The sequence below is a fragment of the Mesoplodon bidens genome (assembly GCF_964165515.1).
Source record: "Mesoplodon bidens genome assembly, chromosome: 14".
Classification (NCBI taxonomy): Eukaryota; Metazoa; Chordata; class Mammalia; order Artiodactyla; family Ziphiidae; genus Mesoplodon; species Mesoplodon bidens.
The window spans coordinates 50,360,334-50,376,989 of NC_138170.1; the positions used below are offsets into that span (position 1 = coordinate 50,360,334).

Below are 16,656 nucleotides of genomic sequence, written 5' to 3' on the forward strand. Positions count from 1 at the left end.
TCTATGATAATATGCCCATGAGAAATTCATATTCAACACTAATTTTGCCACCACTCTAGTTTCTAAAATTTTTGTAATTTGGTTGTATTATTCCATTATTAAAGAATGACAATAAGTAAAGTGTTGTCAACCATGTCAGCAGCCGCAGTTTCAGAGAAAGGACAACTAAAAATGGCCCCTGGAGCTGAGTATTGAGACATCTTTTTCTTTTTTAAACAGCTTTATGGAGATATAATTTACATACTGCATAATTCATCCATTTAAAGTATATAACTCAATGATTTTTGGTATATTAACAGGGTTGTATAACCATCACAACAATCTAATTTTAGAACATTTTGTCACTCCAAAAAGAAACTCCATACAAATTAGCAGTCACTCCCTATTTCCTTCTCCCCCTAGTTCCTGGCAACCACAGATCAACTTTCTGTCTCTATAAATTTGCCTTTTCTGGGCATTTCATATAAATGGAATCATACAATATAGGGTGTTTAGTGACTGGATTCTTTCTCTAAACATAATGTTTTTAAAGTTCATTCACATCATAACATGTGTCAATACTTCACTCCTTTTTATTACCAAATAATGTATTATTGAATGGCTATACCACATTTTATCTATTCATTCATCAGTTGGTGGACCTTTGGATTGTTTCCACTTTTGGCCATCATGAATAATGCTGCTATGAACATTCATTTACAAGTTCTTATGTGGACAAATGTTTTGATTTCTCTTCGATATATACCTAGAAGTGGGACTACTATATCATACTTTTAATATATATTTAGCTACAGTCCTCACGTTAAACTATAACCCATATGTTTAACATGCTATGTTTAACATTTTGAGGAATTGTAAAACTTTTCCAAAATGCCTGCAACATTTTACATTCTCTTTAGCAATGTATAAGTGTTCCAGCTTTTCCACATCCTCACCCACACTTGTTGCTGTCTGTCTTTTTGATTCTAGCCATCTTAGTGGGTATGAATGGTATCTTATTGTGGTTTTGATTTTCATTTCCCTAATGACTAATGATATTGAGTATCTTTTCATGTGCTCTGTATGTTCTTCTGAGAAAATATTTGCAAATTATATATCTGACAAAGGACTCGTATTCAGAATCTATAAAGACATCTTACATCTCAATAATAGAAAGATAAATAACCCAATTTAAAAGTGGGCAAATGATCTGAAGAAGTCATTGGTTTTTGAGAAAGCTCTTTGGTTGGTTGATGTGGGCAACAGAAGCTCTATGGATTGAAAATTTCATTCTGAAAACAAAATGTGCTAGTTCTATTTAAGAAGTTTGTTAAGAACGGAAAAGAGATAGAAATGGCAGCTTGTTAGGGAAGCAAGGTCAGTGGGAATTTTTAGAGGGGTTGGGGGGCCATGTTTTAGGATGATGGGAAATAACTGAAATTATGTTGTATCTACAGAAAGCGTTGTGTTTATTGAGGAGGGAAAACTTTTTCTCTACTCTCTTAAGTTCAGTTACTGGTAGTATGTGAATTAAACTAATAAAAGACAGATTAATGGGGGAAAAGGCACAATTTTTATTAATATATACATGCACAGGAGTTCACAGAAAAGTAAATATCAAAGAATCAGTTAGACTCAGGGTCTCATATATCCTCTTAACAAAGGAAAGAGGGTTTGGGCTTCCAGAGATGACAATTGTGGGGAAGTAACCAGGAAATATATGGGAGAACTAATGGAAGATAAGGGCTGTTGCAGTAAGGTCTAGTTATGCAAACTCATCTCAGTGTCAACTCTCTCTCTCTGGTGATGGGTTGGTGGGGGCGGGGGGGGGAACACCTTCACAAAGGGAAATTTCTGCCCTGATTTTAGGCAGATAAGGGGAGGGCAGAGAACTCTTTCTGCATCTGTTGATTCTCAATTGCCTTTAGCTCAAAAAAATCCTTATGCCAAAGTGGCATATTTGGGGGTAGCATATCCTGATCCCCTTCATGTTGAAAGAAGTAGAAAGAGCTGAGACTAAAGTGTTAAGAAAGGCTTCATGAAAGGGAATCTTAAGCTGGGCCTTGACTAAGTAGAGGATATTCCAGATGTAAGAAAGAACCTAAGAATATAACCTTTAACACACCATTGTAAAGCAATTATACTCCAATAAAGATGTTTAAAAAAAAGAATATAAACTTTAAAAATTGTAAATCACTATGTTGTACACCTGACACTTATATAACATTGTACATCAACTATACCTCAATTAAAAAAAAGAAAAGAAAGAACATAAACAAAGACATGGTCAAGCCCAAGCAAAATATAAAAGGACTGGGGAACAGGAACATTTGAGGAATGGGAAGGAAAATCTTGAATGCAGCAAAGTTGGATATATTGAAGTATAATGGGAAATAAGGTAGATTGTGACCATTTTTTTTTTTTTTTTTTTTTTTTGCGGTACGTGGGCCTCTCACTGTTGTGGCCTCTCCCGTTGCGGAGCACAGGCTCCGGACGCACAGGCTCAGCGGCCATGGCTCACGGGCCCAGCCGCCCTGCAGCATGTGGGATCTTCCCGGACCGGGGCACGAACCCGTGTCCCCTGCATCGGCAGGCGGACTCTCAACCACTCCGCCACTAGGGAAGCCCGATTGTGACCATTTTTGTTGTTCTGGGAATAATACACAGGAAGGATTGAGAGCGAAGAGGAAGGAAGCCAGAAATTACATCTAGGCAAGTGGTAAAGTTTTGGAGCAGGGTATTGGCAGTGGAGACAAAGGAGGAACCAAGAGAGGCCAGGCAGAGTGACCATAGCTAGAGGGCTGGGATCCCACCCGTGGAACACGCCTGTGGCTGCCATTGGTCTCACCCCATCGCTGCCCTTGAGAGTTTTCTCAACTGTTCTTTGTTTTCATCACAAGATTCCAAGTCCTAGGTGGAGGTGCCAGTGCCCTGATGCTCAGAGCAGAGGGAGGATAACCACCCTTAAATTTCTGCAGAGGGAGTTGGAGAACTGGCTCCCAATACCACACACAGGAGGATTCTCCCCAAATGGAAGAGGAGATGGATGCTGGGCAGCCAAAAGGGGAAACGGCACCCAGTGCAGGGCCAGACTGGCAGGGGGAAGGGGCAGAAAAGTGCTAGGATCAACTTTAGGCAAATAATTCTGGGAGCAATGTGGGATTTGGTTTAGAAAGGGAATAGACTGGTGGTGAAGAGATCAGTGAAAATGTGTAAGAGAGGCAAATTAGAGGCAGATTTATTCCTGAGGGAGAATCTCAGGGCCTGATGACTAAAAGAATGGAGAAGTTAAGAGAGAAAAAAGAACTTGGGACTTGGTACCTGGTTACAATGCCATTAACTGATTCTGAGAATATAAGAGTTCACTAGGTTTTTGGAGGAAGATGATGAGGTCATTAAAGGCTAGTTAAGTGAAACATAGTTTAGGGTAGAACTCAGGGTGAATTACAAGAATGGAGATGGTATTTCTGTTATCATCAGGACTTGGATGGTAACTAAAGCAAGGGAAGGGAATGATGAAATCCTCCCAGAAGAAAAAGGAAAAAACAGAAGAAAGGATAAATCCTGGGAACATCAGTATTTCAGAGTCAGCAGAAGAGAAAACAAAACAGAGGAGAGTAATGCCAGTGAAGCCAAAGAAGAAAATCTGTAGGCAACATACTGGGGTAGGATATGGGGCAGTCGTTGTGGTGATAAGCTGTGGAGAGATCGAACGATTCAATACTGGGGAAATTGGCAATTAGCTGGTCAGTGTTGACTTTTGGCAGGAGTAGCTTCAGAAGAGGTAGAACAGAAACTAGAGGGCACTGGGGTTCAAGAGTTACTGATTTAATTACCTCTTAGCTCCAAATTCACCCTTAGTGCATGCTCTGAAGCTTTGTCGGTAGATGGCGCTGGAGAGACACTGCAAGAAGAAAGGGTATTGTTTCCCCTGTGGCACCTGCTGCTTCCCCAGTGCCCAGCTCCTGCAGCACCCAGGGCTTCTGCAGCCCTGGACAGCAGATGGCAGCTTCCTGGAGCACCAAAACTGCTACACCCAGCTATAAAAGGCAGCTTTATACAGTGCCGTAGGTGTCGGCCAGGACACCTCCCTATGAGGAGCTATCCCTCAGCACCCTAAAGCAGGCGTCAGCAAACTTTTTCTGTAAAGGACCAGAGTAATAGTTAGGCTTTGCATTCCACTGGCCCACTGGCCCGGTCTGTTACAATTACTCAACTGCCCTTGTAGTGCAAATCAGCCACACACAACACATAAACAAATGAGTGTAGCTGTGCTCCAATAAAACTTTATGGACACAGATTTTTATTCCATGTAATTTTCACGTATCATGAAATGTTCTTTAAATTTTTTCAACCATTTAAAATGCAAAAACCATCCGTAACTCCCAGACTGTCTAAAAACAGGTGGTAGACCAGGCTGCAGGCTACAGTTTGATGACTCCTGCCCTTGAGAGCAAATTTTTCCAGTGAGTTCCACAAGAGAGATTTTCAAAAAGTTCTGCCAGTGCAGCACCACAGCAACTTCTCTGCTCTTTATCAGAGCCCTCTCCCACAAGGTCTGGATTCCAGCCCAGGGTGTGGGGCTTGGCAGAAGTAGAGGGCCTCTTCTCTGGGTGCTGTCCCAGCCCTGGGGTGGTGGCTGCTCCTTGTATCTGCTATTCTGTCTTTAAAGTTCTCATTACTTTCTACTACTAATTTTTGTTGCTGTGTGACAAATTACCACAAACTTAGCATCTTAAAACAATAAACATTTATCACCTCACTTTCTATAGGTCTGGAGTCCAAGCAAAGCGTGACTGGGTCTTTTCCTCAGGGTCTCAAGACTCCAGTGAAAATGTCACCAGGGTTGCTCTCATCAGGAGCTGAAGTCCTCTTCCGAGCTCACTGGTTGTTGACAGAATTCACTTCCATGGTTGAGGGACTGAGGCCCTCAGCCACTAGGGTCGGCCTGCCATTTCCTGATAGGTGACTCTCTCCAAAACACGGCAGCTTGCTTTAAGGCTAACAGGAGAGCACGTTTATTTCTGCTTTTTGTCTCTTACTTCTAGGCACTCTTTTGTAATCTCCCTTGAGTCAAGAGATGAGGGATCTTAACTGCATCTACAAAATCCCTTCACCTTTGCCATATAACTTAATCTCAGGGGTGATAGCCTATCATATTCACAGATCTTGCCCACACTCTAAGGGAAGAAATTACATACAGCATATATATCATGGGTAAGAAATCTTAGGGGCCATCCTAGAATTTGCCTACTACGGAAGGGATAAAAATCATAGGTAAATGTTTAAATCTAGTTTTTATATTTTCTTTAATGTTTTCATAGTGTTTAAAAATTTTTCCTAAGAAAAGCAAAATATTTCAGGATACTTTAACTTCATATAAAATGTGTTTGTACCATAATTATTCAGTTGAAAAACTGGTGCTTCTAGTTCAACCAACCATGGAATTCATGGTTCACAACATTCTCCATCAATTCTGCCTCAAGGTATTAAGTGTCTGTCAAAATGCCACTTTGACTAAAATAGAATCTTAGATGCATGCAGAATAAAATTGTTTGGTTTTTCTGTGTAGATGTTACACACTACAGGGACTTCCCTGGTGCCCCAGTGAGTAAGACTCCGTGCTCCCAATGCAGGGGGCCCAGGTTCAACCCCTGGTGGGGGAACTAGATCCTGCATGCCGCTACTAAGAAGTCCACATGCCACAACTAAAGAGCCTGCGTGCTGCAACAAAGACCTGGCGCAGCCAAAATAGATAAATATATATTTTTTAAACATGTTATTAAAAAAAAAAGAAGTTACACACTACAGGTTATAAACTTTATATTGAATATACATTATTATAAGCACTCATGCAAATTCTAATTTGTAGCTAGCATTCAGAGCATTTCTTAACCTATTATTTGTATACTATGAAATTTGATTCAATGATTCAAATGAAGTTAGGAAACTCATTTTTAAGTGTTTTATTTCATAGTTCATAAAAAACATTTATATGTACACGACTCAAAGTAGACAGAAAGGCAGCTATTTAACCACAAACAGACAAGACAGTAGTCACTCAGACTCTACTGTGGAAGCATATTTAATGTATACCCTTCAATGTTAGGCATAAATAATTCAAACTATGCAGTTCAAATTCTGGGTTTTATATCAGATCTGCATATATGACACTTGCGGTCAAATTTTAAGATTAGTAAAGTCAATTTCAACTGCTTATATTTTGAATACAGGTTTAACTGTTACAAATATATGATGTTAACTAACACAATAGCGGTCTTCAAAGATCTTCTCTTTGCCCCACGTTCATACGTTTGTAATCTGAGTCTGTTTGCTAATTTCCCTTATAGTTACTCTTCAAATTAGTGTTATGCATTGAGTTCCCTATGCATTTCACCCATCTCCTTTATCTGAAAGAGGGAAAAAGAAAAAATTAAAATAATTTTGGACCCAGCCTTTTGTTCATTCTGAAAATAGCTTAAAAAACAAAAAGGAAAGCAAGAAAATTCTCCACATTTATGACTTATTTAAATTTTTTTTAAAAAAGGTATATTACAAGGAAGCACACATTAAGTACATGATCCAAATTGCTTTTTAGAGATAAGATGGCCAAAGTGACAGGGGGAAGTAGCAGGTAAGCTAAATCTTTAAGAATGGGTAATATTTTTGTTAAATGTATACCATTTTTAAATATAGGAAGAACCAATTCATTTTCTATTACGAATCTTTTACTTTATGGGTGAGGAAACTGAAGTTTAGAATTAAATGATTTGTCTGAGATCGCACAACTAATTATAGGCAGAACCGAGACATGATGATGACAACTACTGCGGATGGCAAACATCTTGCTGTGCGGCAAGCATGGGATCGACACTCTACACAGATTACTTTATTAAATCCTTACAATGGGTCTGTACTATTATCCCTGTCTTACAGATAAAGGAAACATGGAGGCTTAAGGGAAGTTAAATAACTTGCCCAGCCAATAAGTGGTCAGAATTCAATATAATCTGGTCTGCTATGGAACTCGTGAAAGAAAATTTAGCATTGTGAGACTCTCCCTAAGACCCTAAGGACTATACTATAAAGGGACTCAAGTGTAATTGAGACCTGTCAGTGTCTGGAAGGTATAGGGATTATTAGGAGTAAGAGATTAAAACAAGGGCCTTTTAATTAAATAATCCACTTACCTCAGCTTTCTCATATTTTGCCATTCTTTTCTTTCTGGAAACAACCTATATGGAAGAAAAATGATTACTATTTGAGGACTGCTACCCAAACAAAAAGTTAGTTTAAATTGACACATATGCTTTTAATGAACACAATTCTGATATGAACAAATTTAATTTTAAAATCTATCCGTAGACATTGTTTCTCAAATGCACTGAGAAAACAATGAATACCTTTAGTGAAATTTAACAGTTTAGTGTGCATTCTTCCACATCTTTTTCCATCCTAATACAAATATATGAACATATGCATACAAGTTTTAGGGGGTCTCAAAAAAAAATGGGATCATGCAGAGTATCATTTCCCTCTTTGCACAGCCTGTATCCACATCACAGGAATCCTTCCAGATCAAAAGCTATAGATTGAACTCCTTTTTTTTTTTGAACTCCTTCTTTTTAATAGCCACTTTACTCCATGGCATGGATACCCCCCAGTTTACTCATCCATCCTCCTCTGGATGTACACTCAGGTTGTTTCCAGATTCACCCTTACTAGCAACGCTGTAATATATGACTTTGACCATGCTTCCTCATGCACTTGTGCTTTCATTTCTGTAGGACAATTAGATTTCCATGATGAACCTTTGTGTTTATCTGCCATGTGGAATTCCTTTTCTGTAAATTATCTATTCACACCTATTACCACTCTTTCTTTAGTTTCCTCATCATTTTCTAAGAACCCTTTATATAGTATGCATAATAATCTTGTTTTATGCATCGTGAATATTTTCCCCCAGCCTATCATTGACATTTTTTTCACTTTACAGTATCTCTGCCATATAAAATATTTAATTTCAATGAAGTCAAATATATACTTCTTCCTTCATGGATTCCAGATTTCCCACCTTACTTGGTTTCTTTTACCACAAGGTTGTACAACATCTCCTAAATTAATTTTGAGACTTATCTTATTCTTTAACATTTTGAACTATAACCCATCTAGAATTTGTGTTTGAACATGGGTGTACTGCCCAACTCCTTTCATGCTGCTGTGCTCCAAAACGTGCTATTCACACACAGTTGAGCAATACGGCCAGCCCTGGTCGGGTGAAACAGGAATCCAACTTTTGTTTTCTTCCAGATGGATAGCCAAGTGTGATAATGCTGCTGAACTGAAAATATAACTTCTCATATACCATCAAATCTATTTCTGAATTTGTTGTGTTGGTAAAGTTTCCTGATGCTGAAGTACCCTTACATATCTAGAACAAATGCTGCTTGTTCAGCTGATACAGTCTTCTTCTGAAGCACTGCTAAGTTCAGTTTACATTAAATCTTTTATTTTGAACTGTTGCTTCATATTTATCCCTTTTAATTCTTTTTTATGCTAACATTAGTTTGTGTTCTGTAGTTTCATCTTACTGAATGGTTTGGGAATTCAGGTTATTTTGCACTAACCCTGGCAACAGTGTTGAACTGCACTCCTGTGTGCAGTGAGGACAACTGAAGGACGTTTGCTATTTGATAGCAAGGTAACCAACCTGTGAGGTGCTCAGCTACAAGCTTTTCTCAGATCAGTATCCTTTCTTGCTTCATAAGGTTGACTATTTTATAAAAAGGGACCGGAAATGCAATAGATTCATTCAGCATAAAGGATTACAAAAAATGAAGACTTGGTTTCATTAACTTGTTTTGGAACACGGTTGTGGCTTTTTCATATTATCACCTTTTCTTCAAAGAAGAGACCCTGAAATGAAATTTTACTTGTCCTATGCTCACCAGCACAACAATTCCAGCAGTAATTGCTACTGCCACAACCACAATGACAGCAATAATACCAGCTTGTAGACCCTGCATTGAAAATTCAGGTGGTTTTTCATCAACATAGTAAATTGAAGTTCGACCAGGATCCAGATCCAGTAGTTCCCCATTTACTCTCAGGTCCATCCTTTTGGACTGGAACAAGGATTCATCTTTAACCTACATTGAGAAGGAGAAAAGCATTTTAAAATAGTTAAGAAAACCTACCATGGCCACATAGAATTACGTGCCAATTACGTACCAAAAGAACTGCTGCCAAGAATCTTTATGGTTTTGGTGATAACAATCTCATCCATTGAAACGTAAGAAAGAAAAAACCAAAAAAACCCCACCACTTTAATGACAGGAAAATTTCAAACATATACAAAAGTAGAAAGAATAGAATAATGAGATCCCATGTACCTGTTAATGCAGACTCAATAACATAAACACGTGGCCAACCTTATTTTATCTACTCTTCCTTCTATCCCCACACCCCCAGCCTCTCCCAGCCTGGTTTTTTGTTTTGTTTGTTTTGTGGGGTTTTGTTTTGTTTTGTTTTGCTGCATCGCTTGGCTTGTGGGATCTTAGTTCCCTGACCAGGGATCGAACTCTAGCCCTTGGCAGTGAAATCACGGAGTCCTAACCACTGGACTGCCAGGGAATTCCTTGGCCTTGTTATTTTGAAGTGAATCCCAGATTTCATCAGAAAATAGCTCACTTTAGGGACTTCCCTGGTGGTCCAGTGGTTAACACTCCATGCTTCCATTTCAGGGGGCACGGGTTCGATCCCTGGCCAGGGAACTAAGATCTCCCATGCTGTACAGCACAGCCAAAAAAATTTTTAAAAAAAGAACAAAGCCTCAGTGGCCCTGTGGTTACTATCAAGTGGTCTAACATACACGTAACTGAAATTCCAGGAGATGGGCTCAGGAAAAAAAAAAAAAGAAGAAAATAGCTCACTTCAGTATATTAAAGTTTAAACAAACATTTTAATCACACCAGTTACACAGCATTTTTTACATAGTCTCTTGTTAATGGAAATTATAGTAGGGGAAGGCTACACTCACAAACTAAATAACTGCCAAGGAGGTAATAAGAATCATAGAAGAGAAGATATTCTAGGCAGAACAATGTGATAAAAAGGCATAAATATACAAACAAGTAAGAAAGGGGTTTAAGAAAGGTGACTGTGAACGACAAGGAGGACAAAATTAATTGCAGCATGAGAACCAGTTGGAGAACAGTTATTCATACAGTTGACCTAAAAGTAGAGAAACAGGTGAAAGATCTTGAATCCACTGAGGCATGATAGACAACATTACATTTCTAAACACAAGAATAAAATGAGGAAGATTATACTCACATCTTTTTCAAAATAATAAGCCACATCAGCTATGTCCACATCATTCTGAGTTTTCTGAGAAGAATTTTGTACCAGGTCAATAACGATAACATCATTCTCATACTGGGGGAAAAATGGAAAAATACAAATTAATATTACTATAACCAAAACTGTATGAAAGTATCATTGTTCAATAATCAGAATATTCAGTGTTTGATTTTCTGTAATCTGCAGGTGTCAGTGTTTCTTGCCATTAGTGGATAATTGGGTTTATCACTAATAATTTCAAAATCTTTGGGAGGTTTTAAAAATCTATCCAAAGGAATTAAAATAGCAATGCAACCAAAGATAATTATAATTTTCTCTTCAAAAGAGAATTTTTAAAAGATTTTAAACAAGATATTAAAGTACCTTATTTGGTTAGAACTACTTTAATGCTAAAATGCCAAAGAAATGCAATCCAAAATGCAGTGGCATTTACCATGTTCTGTTTTTAGGAAGGAAAAGTCTGTCCCTACCAAAAAGTCTTTTAAAAAATGACAGCAATTTTCTGCCTTGAAAGAGTTCCATCACACTATTCAAGCATTTTTCAACCAAAGCTGAAAGAGTTAAGGAAGGGCTAACTGGTTAAAGACTAGCTCCTGAAACCAGAGAAAACAGGACTACGTAGCATCCTAAGTATTGCCAAAAACAACCACAGAGAGAGGTTTTCCAAGGTGTGAAGACTGGCATGTGTTAGAATAGTAAGAGACACTACATTTTCTTTAAGGGTAAACTGAGGTTTTCAAAGACTACGGAAGGAAAACAATAACAGGGGATTTGCAGGATTAAGTGCCCAGGGCTTAAACTGTTATTCAAATGCAGTTTAACCACTATCAAAAATCATACCCAAACCAAACTAGCCGACCAATTTTCTGTTAAAGCTCACTTGCTAAAAAAAAAAAAAAAAAAAAAAATCTCACCAGAATATTTGTGATATATTTTGGATCCAGTTGATAACGACTTGTGATTACCTCCTTGAGTGCACTGTAAATAAAAAATTTTATGCCATTTTACAACTATCATCATAATAATTGATGCAAAAACTGCTGAGTTCTAGTTTGACTAGAAACAGGATATTTACACAGTATCCAAGTATCCACCCAAAGATTATACTTATTAATTACAAAAAGGAAAGTGGTAACTCCATAGTAGAGAAACCTGGTGGACACCACCCTGACCACAGTTAACATTACTAGTAAAGGAACAAGCTGATGTCGTGCGCCTCCCAGTGTGAGGTACTGAGACAGACACAAGATCACTTTAAGTAGCTTTCCTATCAAAAATGAATTACCTGTATTTAATTATGAGGAAACATGAGACAAATCCAAAATTGAGGGACATTCTATAAAACAATTTGCCCATACTCTTCAAAAATATCAATGTCATGGTTTATAATTCAAATACTAATTAAAAATTTAAATTTTATTGGAAAAACAAAGACAAAGAAAGGCCAAAGCAGTGTTCCATATTTAAAGAGACTGAATAGTCATAACAACTAAATGCATGATCTTAGACTGGGTCCTGGGTCAGAGGGGAAAAAGTTGTCACAAAGGACATCGGGAAAACTGGCACAATGTGGTTTAACATTAAATTTCCTGAATTTGATAACTGTATAGTGGTTATGTAAGAAAATGCCTTTTGTTCCTAGGAAAAGATACACCACAGTATTTAGGGGTCAAGGTGCATGACATCTAGAACTTGCTCTCAAATGTTCTGGCGAAATAATATTTATACATGCTCAGATAGATATAGAAAGTACACACACATATGCATAAACATATAAAAAGAAAATGTGGCAAAATGTTTACTGGTAAATCCGAGCGAAGGGTACTACAGGAATCTGTACAATTCTTGCACTTCTATTTTTTAAAAAAAGTTTAAAATATTATTTACAGTATTTTATTTTTCAGAAATATGAAAACGCACTGAGACTTGTTTTAGTTTATCTAATGGTGTAGGAGGGAAGTTCTGAGCACGAACTGTGCAAACATAATGCATTTAATAGCACTTACGCCTGCAAACTTTGAACATCATAAGGTTTTTCTCTTGTCTTGTGTTTTACTTCAATGATGATCCAGCTATAAAGTAAAAAGACAGTATTGATTGACCGTAACAACTCAGCCTTTTATATTATTTTCTTAATATGTTAATAGCCAAATTCCCAAGTGGAATTACAGGAGAATTAACAGAAAAAGGATCTATACAAAAGATATGCCCTTCATTTCTTCCTTGGCCCTCACACACATCATTCATAAAGAACTCAGGCTTTCTAACATGGACCCTCTGGCCTCTGGTCACCACACTCAAGATCACATATTACATATTCAAAACTAAATTTAATTAAATGAATCCAAAAAGCATGAAAACAAGTAATATATAGGCAGCTAAGACTTAGTTGGTCATGTTGGGTCACTTTCATGGGAAGAGACAAAAAGGCACTGAGAGAAACAGAAAAGTGGCCACAAGGCTCTCCAAAGACAGAAGTGGAGAGAGTGCCTGCCTTGGTCTTTCTAGTCCTTTCCAATAAAATCTTTTTGGCTTAATCTAGCTGCAGTGTGTTTCCATTCCTTTCCATTACATAATCCCTGAAACAATCATACCTCGCTCTAAGACACAATAAATGAGCAAATATATACATAGCTTAAATCATTCATATACATTTAACACTAATCGTATTTTAAAATACTGAAGTGTTAAGTAAAAATATATTAAGGAAAATTATGTTTAGTATGCTACCATAAGAAAAAAATTTAAAAATAAGAAAAACTACATTGCTAGTAAATTCACAGAAGATCTCTGGAAGGTTATGGCGTAAACTGAGTAAATGGGGGATTGAGATGGGATGGGGGCTTGTCACTGTCCACTCTCTTCTATCTTTTGAATTCTAAGTCACAAAATCATATTACATGTTCAAAACTAAATTTAATTAAACAAATCCAAAAAGCATGAAAACAAGAAATTTATAGGCAGCCCGACTCACAAGGTCCTCACTGGCTCGGAGCAGGATATTTCACTGTCCTTATCAGTTCTTCTGACCCCAGCAGTGTTCACACACCAGCACGTGGAGGTGCCATTGCACTGCTTGGCTTTAAAGAGCCCCTTGTCGTCACACTCGGGATCATAGAGCCCGTCATTATTCTGGATAGCGCCCTCTGGTTTCACTCTTCTCCCATCCTTTGAGCCAGTCATTTCTGCCTTCATCACCAAACATTTGGAAGCCACTGAAAAGAAAGCATCATGTCAAAGTGAAAAATAACTGCAGTTGTATGCTTAAGGAAAAAATTTAATTTACTCCAAACTTCCAGGGCCAAAGATTACCGTAGACTTATAAGTTCCCAGGTTCACTTCCTAAATCATAAGAAACTTCAGAGATGAGATAATGTCGACAAAATAACATGATTCAGATTTAAGCCAATTAAACGCTTCCCGACTCAAGACAAATCAATTAAAGAAGTATAAGTCAAAATAAAACTTAAAGGTAATGAGGATAATATTCTACTCACGTTTTGTGCAAATGACGGAATGTTGTGTACCGATTGAAGTACACTGGCACTGACCATGCGCATTCACAGAGCAGTTTGTGGTCAGTTTGTAGTTTTCACACACACATCCTGCAGGGGAAAAAAATCCACTTTAAAAATGAGGATCCAACTATCAACTCTGATGGTGGACCAGCTAAATTACGTTCTGACAATAATGTCCAAGTTAGGGCTTCGCTGGTGGCACAGTGGTTGAGAGTCCGCCTGCCGATGCAGGGGACACGGGTTCGTGCCCCGGTCCGGGAAGATCCCACATGCCACGGAGCAGCTAGGCCCGTGAGCCATGGCCGCCGAGCCTGTGTGTCCGGAGCCTGTGCTCCGCAACAGGAGGGGCCACAACAGTGAGAAGCCCGCATACCGCAAAAAAAAAAAAAGTAAAATAAAATAGATAACACGGACCTGCTGTATAGCACAGGGAACTCCACTCAATATTCTACAGTAACCTATATGGGAAAAGAATCTGAAAAAGAATGGATATATGTATAACTGAACCATTTTGCTGTACACCGGAAACACACTGTAAAATCAACTAGATCCCAATATATAATAAAAATTAAATTTAAAAAAGTACCAATTCTATGATCAGTGAATAACTCACATTACCTCCCTCTTCCCACCCCATTTTCTTAATAAGAAATGTTTCTTGAGACTTAATGGGAACATATTCAACCCTTGGACAATTTCGTATCTTAGAAAAATTATACTTTCAATTGAATTTGGAGGTACCTCCGGATGTGCATTTCCTAACTAAATTAAATTCTAGAACCTGATTTTGAAAGTGCTGTTAAGCAGCCCATTCTGGATATTGATGTCAATAGTTATATCTTCGACTATCTCAAAAGTTCATTTTAACTTCAAATGGCAAGCACATCTAATTTCTTCGTCTAGCTAAGAGAGTTCAATCTTTAAAAACAAAAACTAATTACGACAGACCAAAGAATTTATATATTGCTCCTTCATATCTCAAGTTGGCTTTAGTTTTTCCCTGTTTAAATTAAAATCAGTACGAACCACCTATATAATCTGTCCAGCACTAAACTCAGTATCGGGGTCATAAAAAGAGAAAGTATAGTGCCGGTCCTCAAGGAGTTAAAATCTTATGCAGCACTACGCTATACCTGCTCAGAGCACATATTTATGCCTAAATGTGAAATTTAAAAGTGACCAAACAGACTTTCTGAACATACTCCTACAGCAGCTATCATCACTTCAAAGCAATTTAAAATTAAGTATTTGGTCTCAGATTGAAGTTGAAAAAACATGAGTTGATTAAACTGCATTATTTTGAAAGTGTAGTGAATTAGGCTGAGCCCTGCTGGTGAGACTACAAAAGCCTTTCCACGAAACTTTGGCTAACTGACACTTCGCTGCTACCCACGACCTTACAAATAATCAAGAGATGGCAGCCAAGATGTTTATTCCAGAGTAAGAAAAACTGGAATCAAACTACATGTCCAACATTAGGATAACGGTGCGACCTTCCAGGCTATAGATTGTTTTGTACCATTTAAATCATGCTTTTCTAGACTAAAGGAAACGGAAGACTCTGGATATTATGTAGGGGGAAAAAAATCAAGACATAAAACCATGTGTTTAGGTTCAGGGTAATGTTTAGAGCAATGTCTAAAAGAAAAATATACCCAATTATTAATTACAGGATTTTCTTGAAGTGGTTCCAATATGACTTTTTTTTTACTCTTTACGATTATCGATATATCTGGGTTCCCTACAATAAACTTGGCATTATTTATATGATCCTTAAAGAGAAAACATCCACACACCTCGTTGTCAAGGCCCTCCTCCCCGCGCACAGGTGCGTAGCGGCCCCGGAGGCCTCACCGCAGCCGCCAGTCCCCGCCCGAGACCCACATCCGGGGCCCACCGCAGGTGCCCGGGGAGGGGCGGGGCCGCAGGTCGCAGTCGCAGAGTCCCCTCCCGGCCCGGGCAGGTTTCCGCTTCGCCAAAACTCCAAGTGCGCAGGGGCCGAAGGAGGTGGGCGCGTCGAGGCGGCCGCGACCGCAGCCACTCTGCTCCCCGCCTGCCCCTCCACCCCTGCCCCGGTCCACTTCCCGAGAGAGGCGCGCAGAGCGCCAAGCGAGGCTGCTCCCTCCGGCCCGCCCGAGTGGGCGCCTTCCCGCTGCCTCCCACCCGCACAGAGCCTGGGCAGCCCCGCGCCGTCAGTCTCCGGGCGGAGAAGCGCGGCTGCCCGCCCCGTCCCCGCAGGTTACGTCTAGGGCGCCGAGGGCCGCCACCCCTTGGTCCTCCTAACCCCTCAACTCCGCTCCTCACCTTCCTGGGCCGCGGCCACCGCCGCCGTCGCCGCGGCGAGCAGGAGCCCGAACGCAAGGACGTGGGGGGGCGCCATGCTGCGCGCGCCGAGGACAAGGGCGCGAAGGGCTCGAGGCGGGCCGGGGGCTCGCGGGAGGGCGCGCGGACAGAGTAGGCCGCCGGGAGCCCGCTGGCCGGCGGGACGGCGCGAGGCCTGGGACGCGCGGGTCCGCGTAGGGAGGACGACAGCGAGGTTCCCGGGTTCGGGAGCACGGTGCGAGCTGGCCGGCGGACTGCGCGCTTTGGACGCTCGGCGGGGCGGAGCAGACCTTCCAGACCTGGCGGCCCCGCCCCCGGCCCCTGCCCGCGGCAGCTCACCTCTGACGGCCAGTTCTCGGCTATGAGTCACAGCCGGGAGGCGGGGGGAGGGAACAGACTCCCCTCCCCTCCCCCACTCGGAACGCGGCCGTTGGGATACCACCCCCTCCCCAGGTGTGCGCCGGGTTCGCCAGGT

The 16,656-nt window shown here is 40.0% G+C and overlaps 1 protein-coding gene across 1 annotated transcript; it reads right to left on the minus strand.

Annotated features, from left to right (window-relative positions):
* Positions 1 to 5,933: 5,933 nt before the first annotated feature.
* EPCAM (epithelial cell adhesion molecule) lies at positions 5,934 to 16,437 on the minus strand. Its single transcript, XM_081254436.1, has 9 exons — positions 16,164 to 16,437; positions 13,839 to 13,946; positions 13,316 to 13,556; positions 12,348 to 12,413; positions 11,256 to 11,319; positions 10,315 to 10,416; positions 8,928 to 9,128; positions 7,170 to 7,214; positions 5,934 to 6,389 (listed from the first exon to the last, which is right to left on the minus strand). Exons 1-9 carry the CDS (start codon positions 16,237 to 16,239, stop codon positions 6,348 to 6,350), a joined length of 945 nt encoding a protein of 314 aa, XP_081110562.1. The 5' UTR covers positions 16,240 to 16,437; the 3' UTR covers positions 5,934 to 6,347.
* Between the last annotated feature and the right edge of the window lie 219 nt (positions 16,438 to 16,656).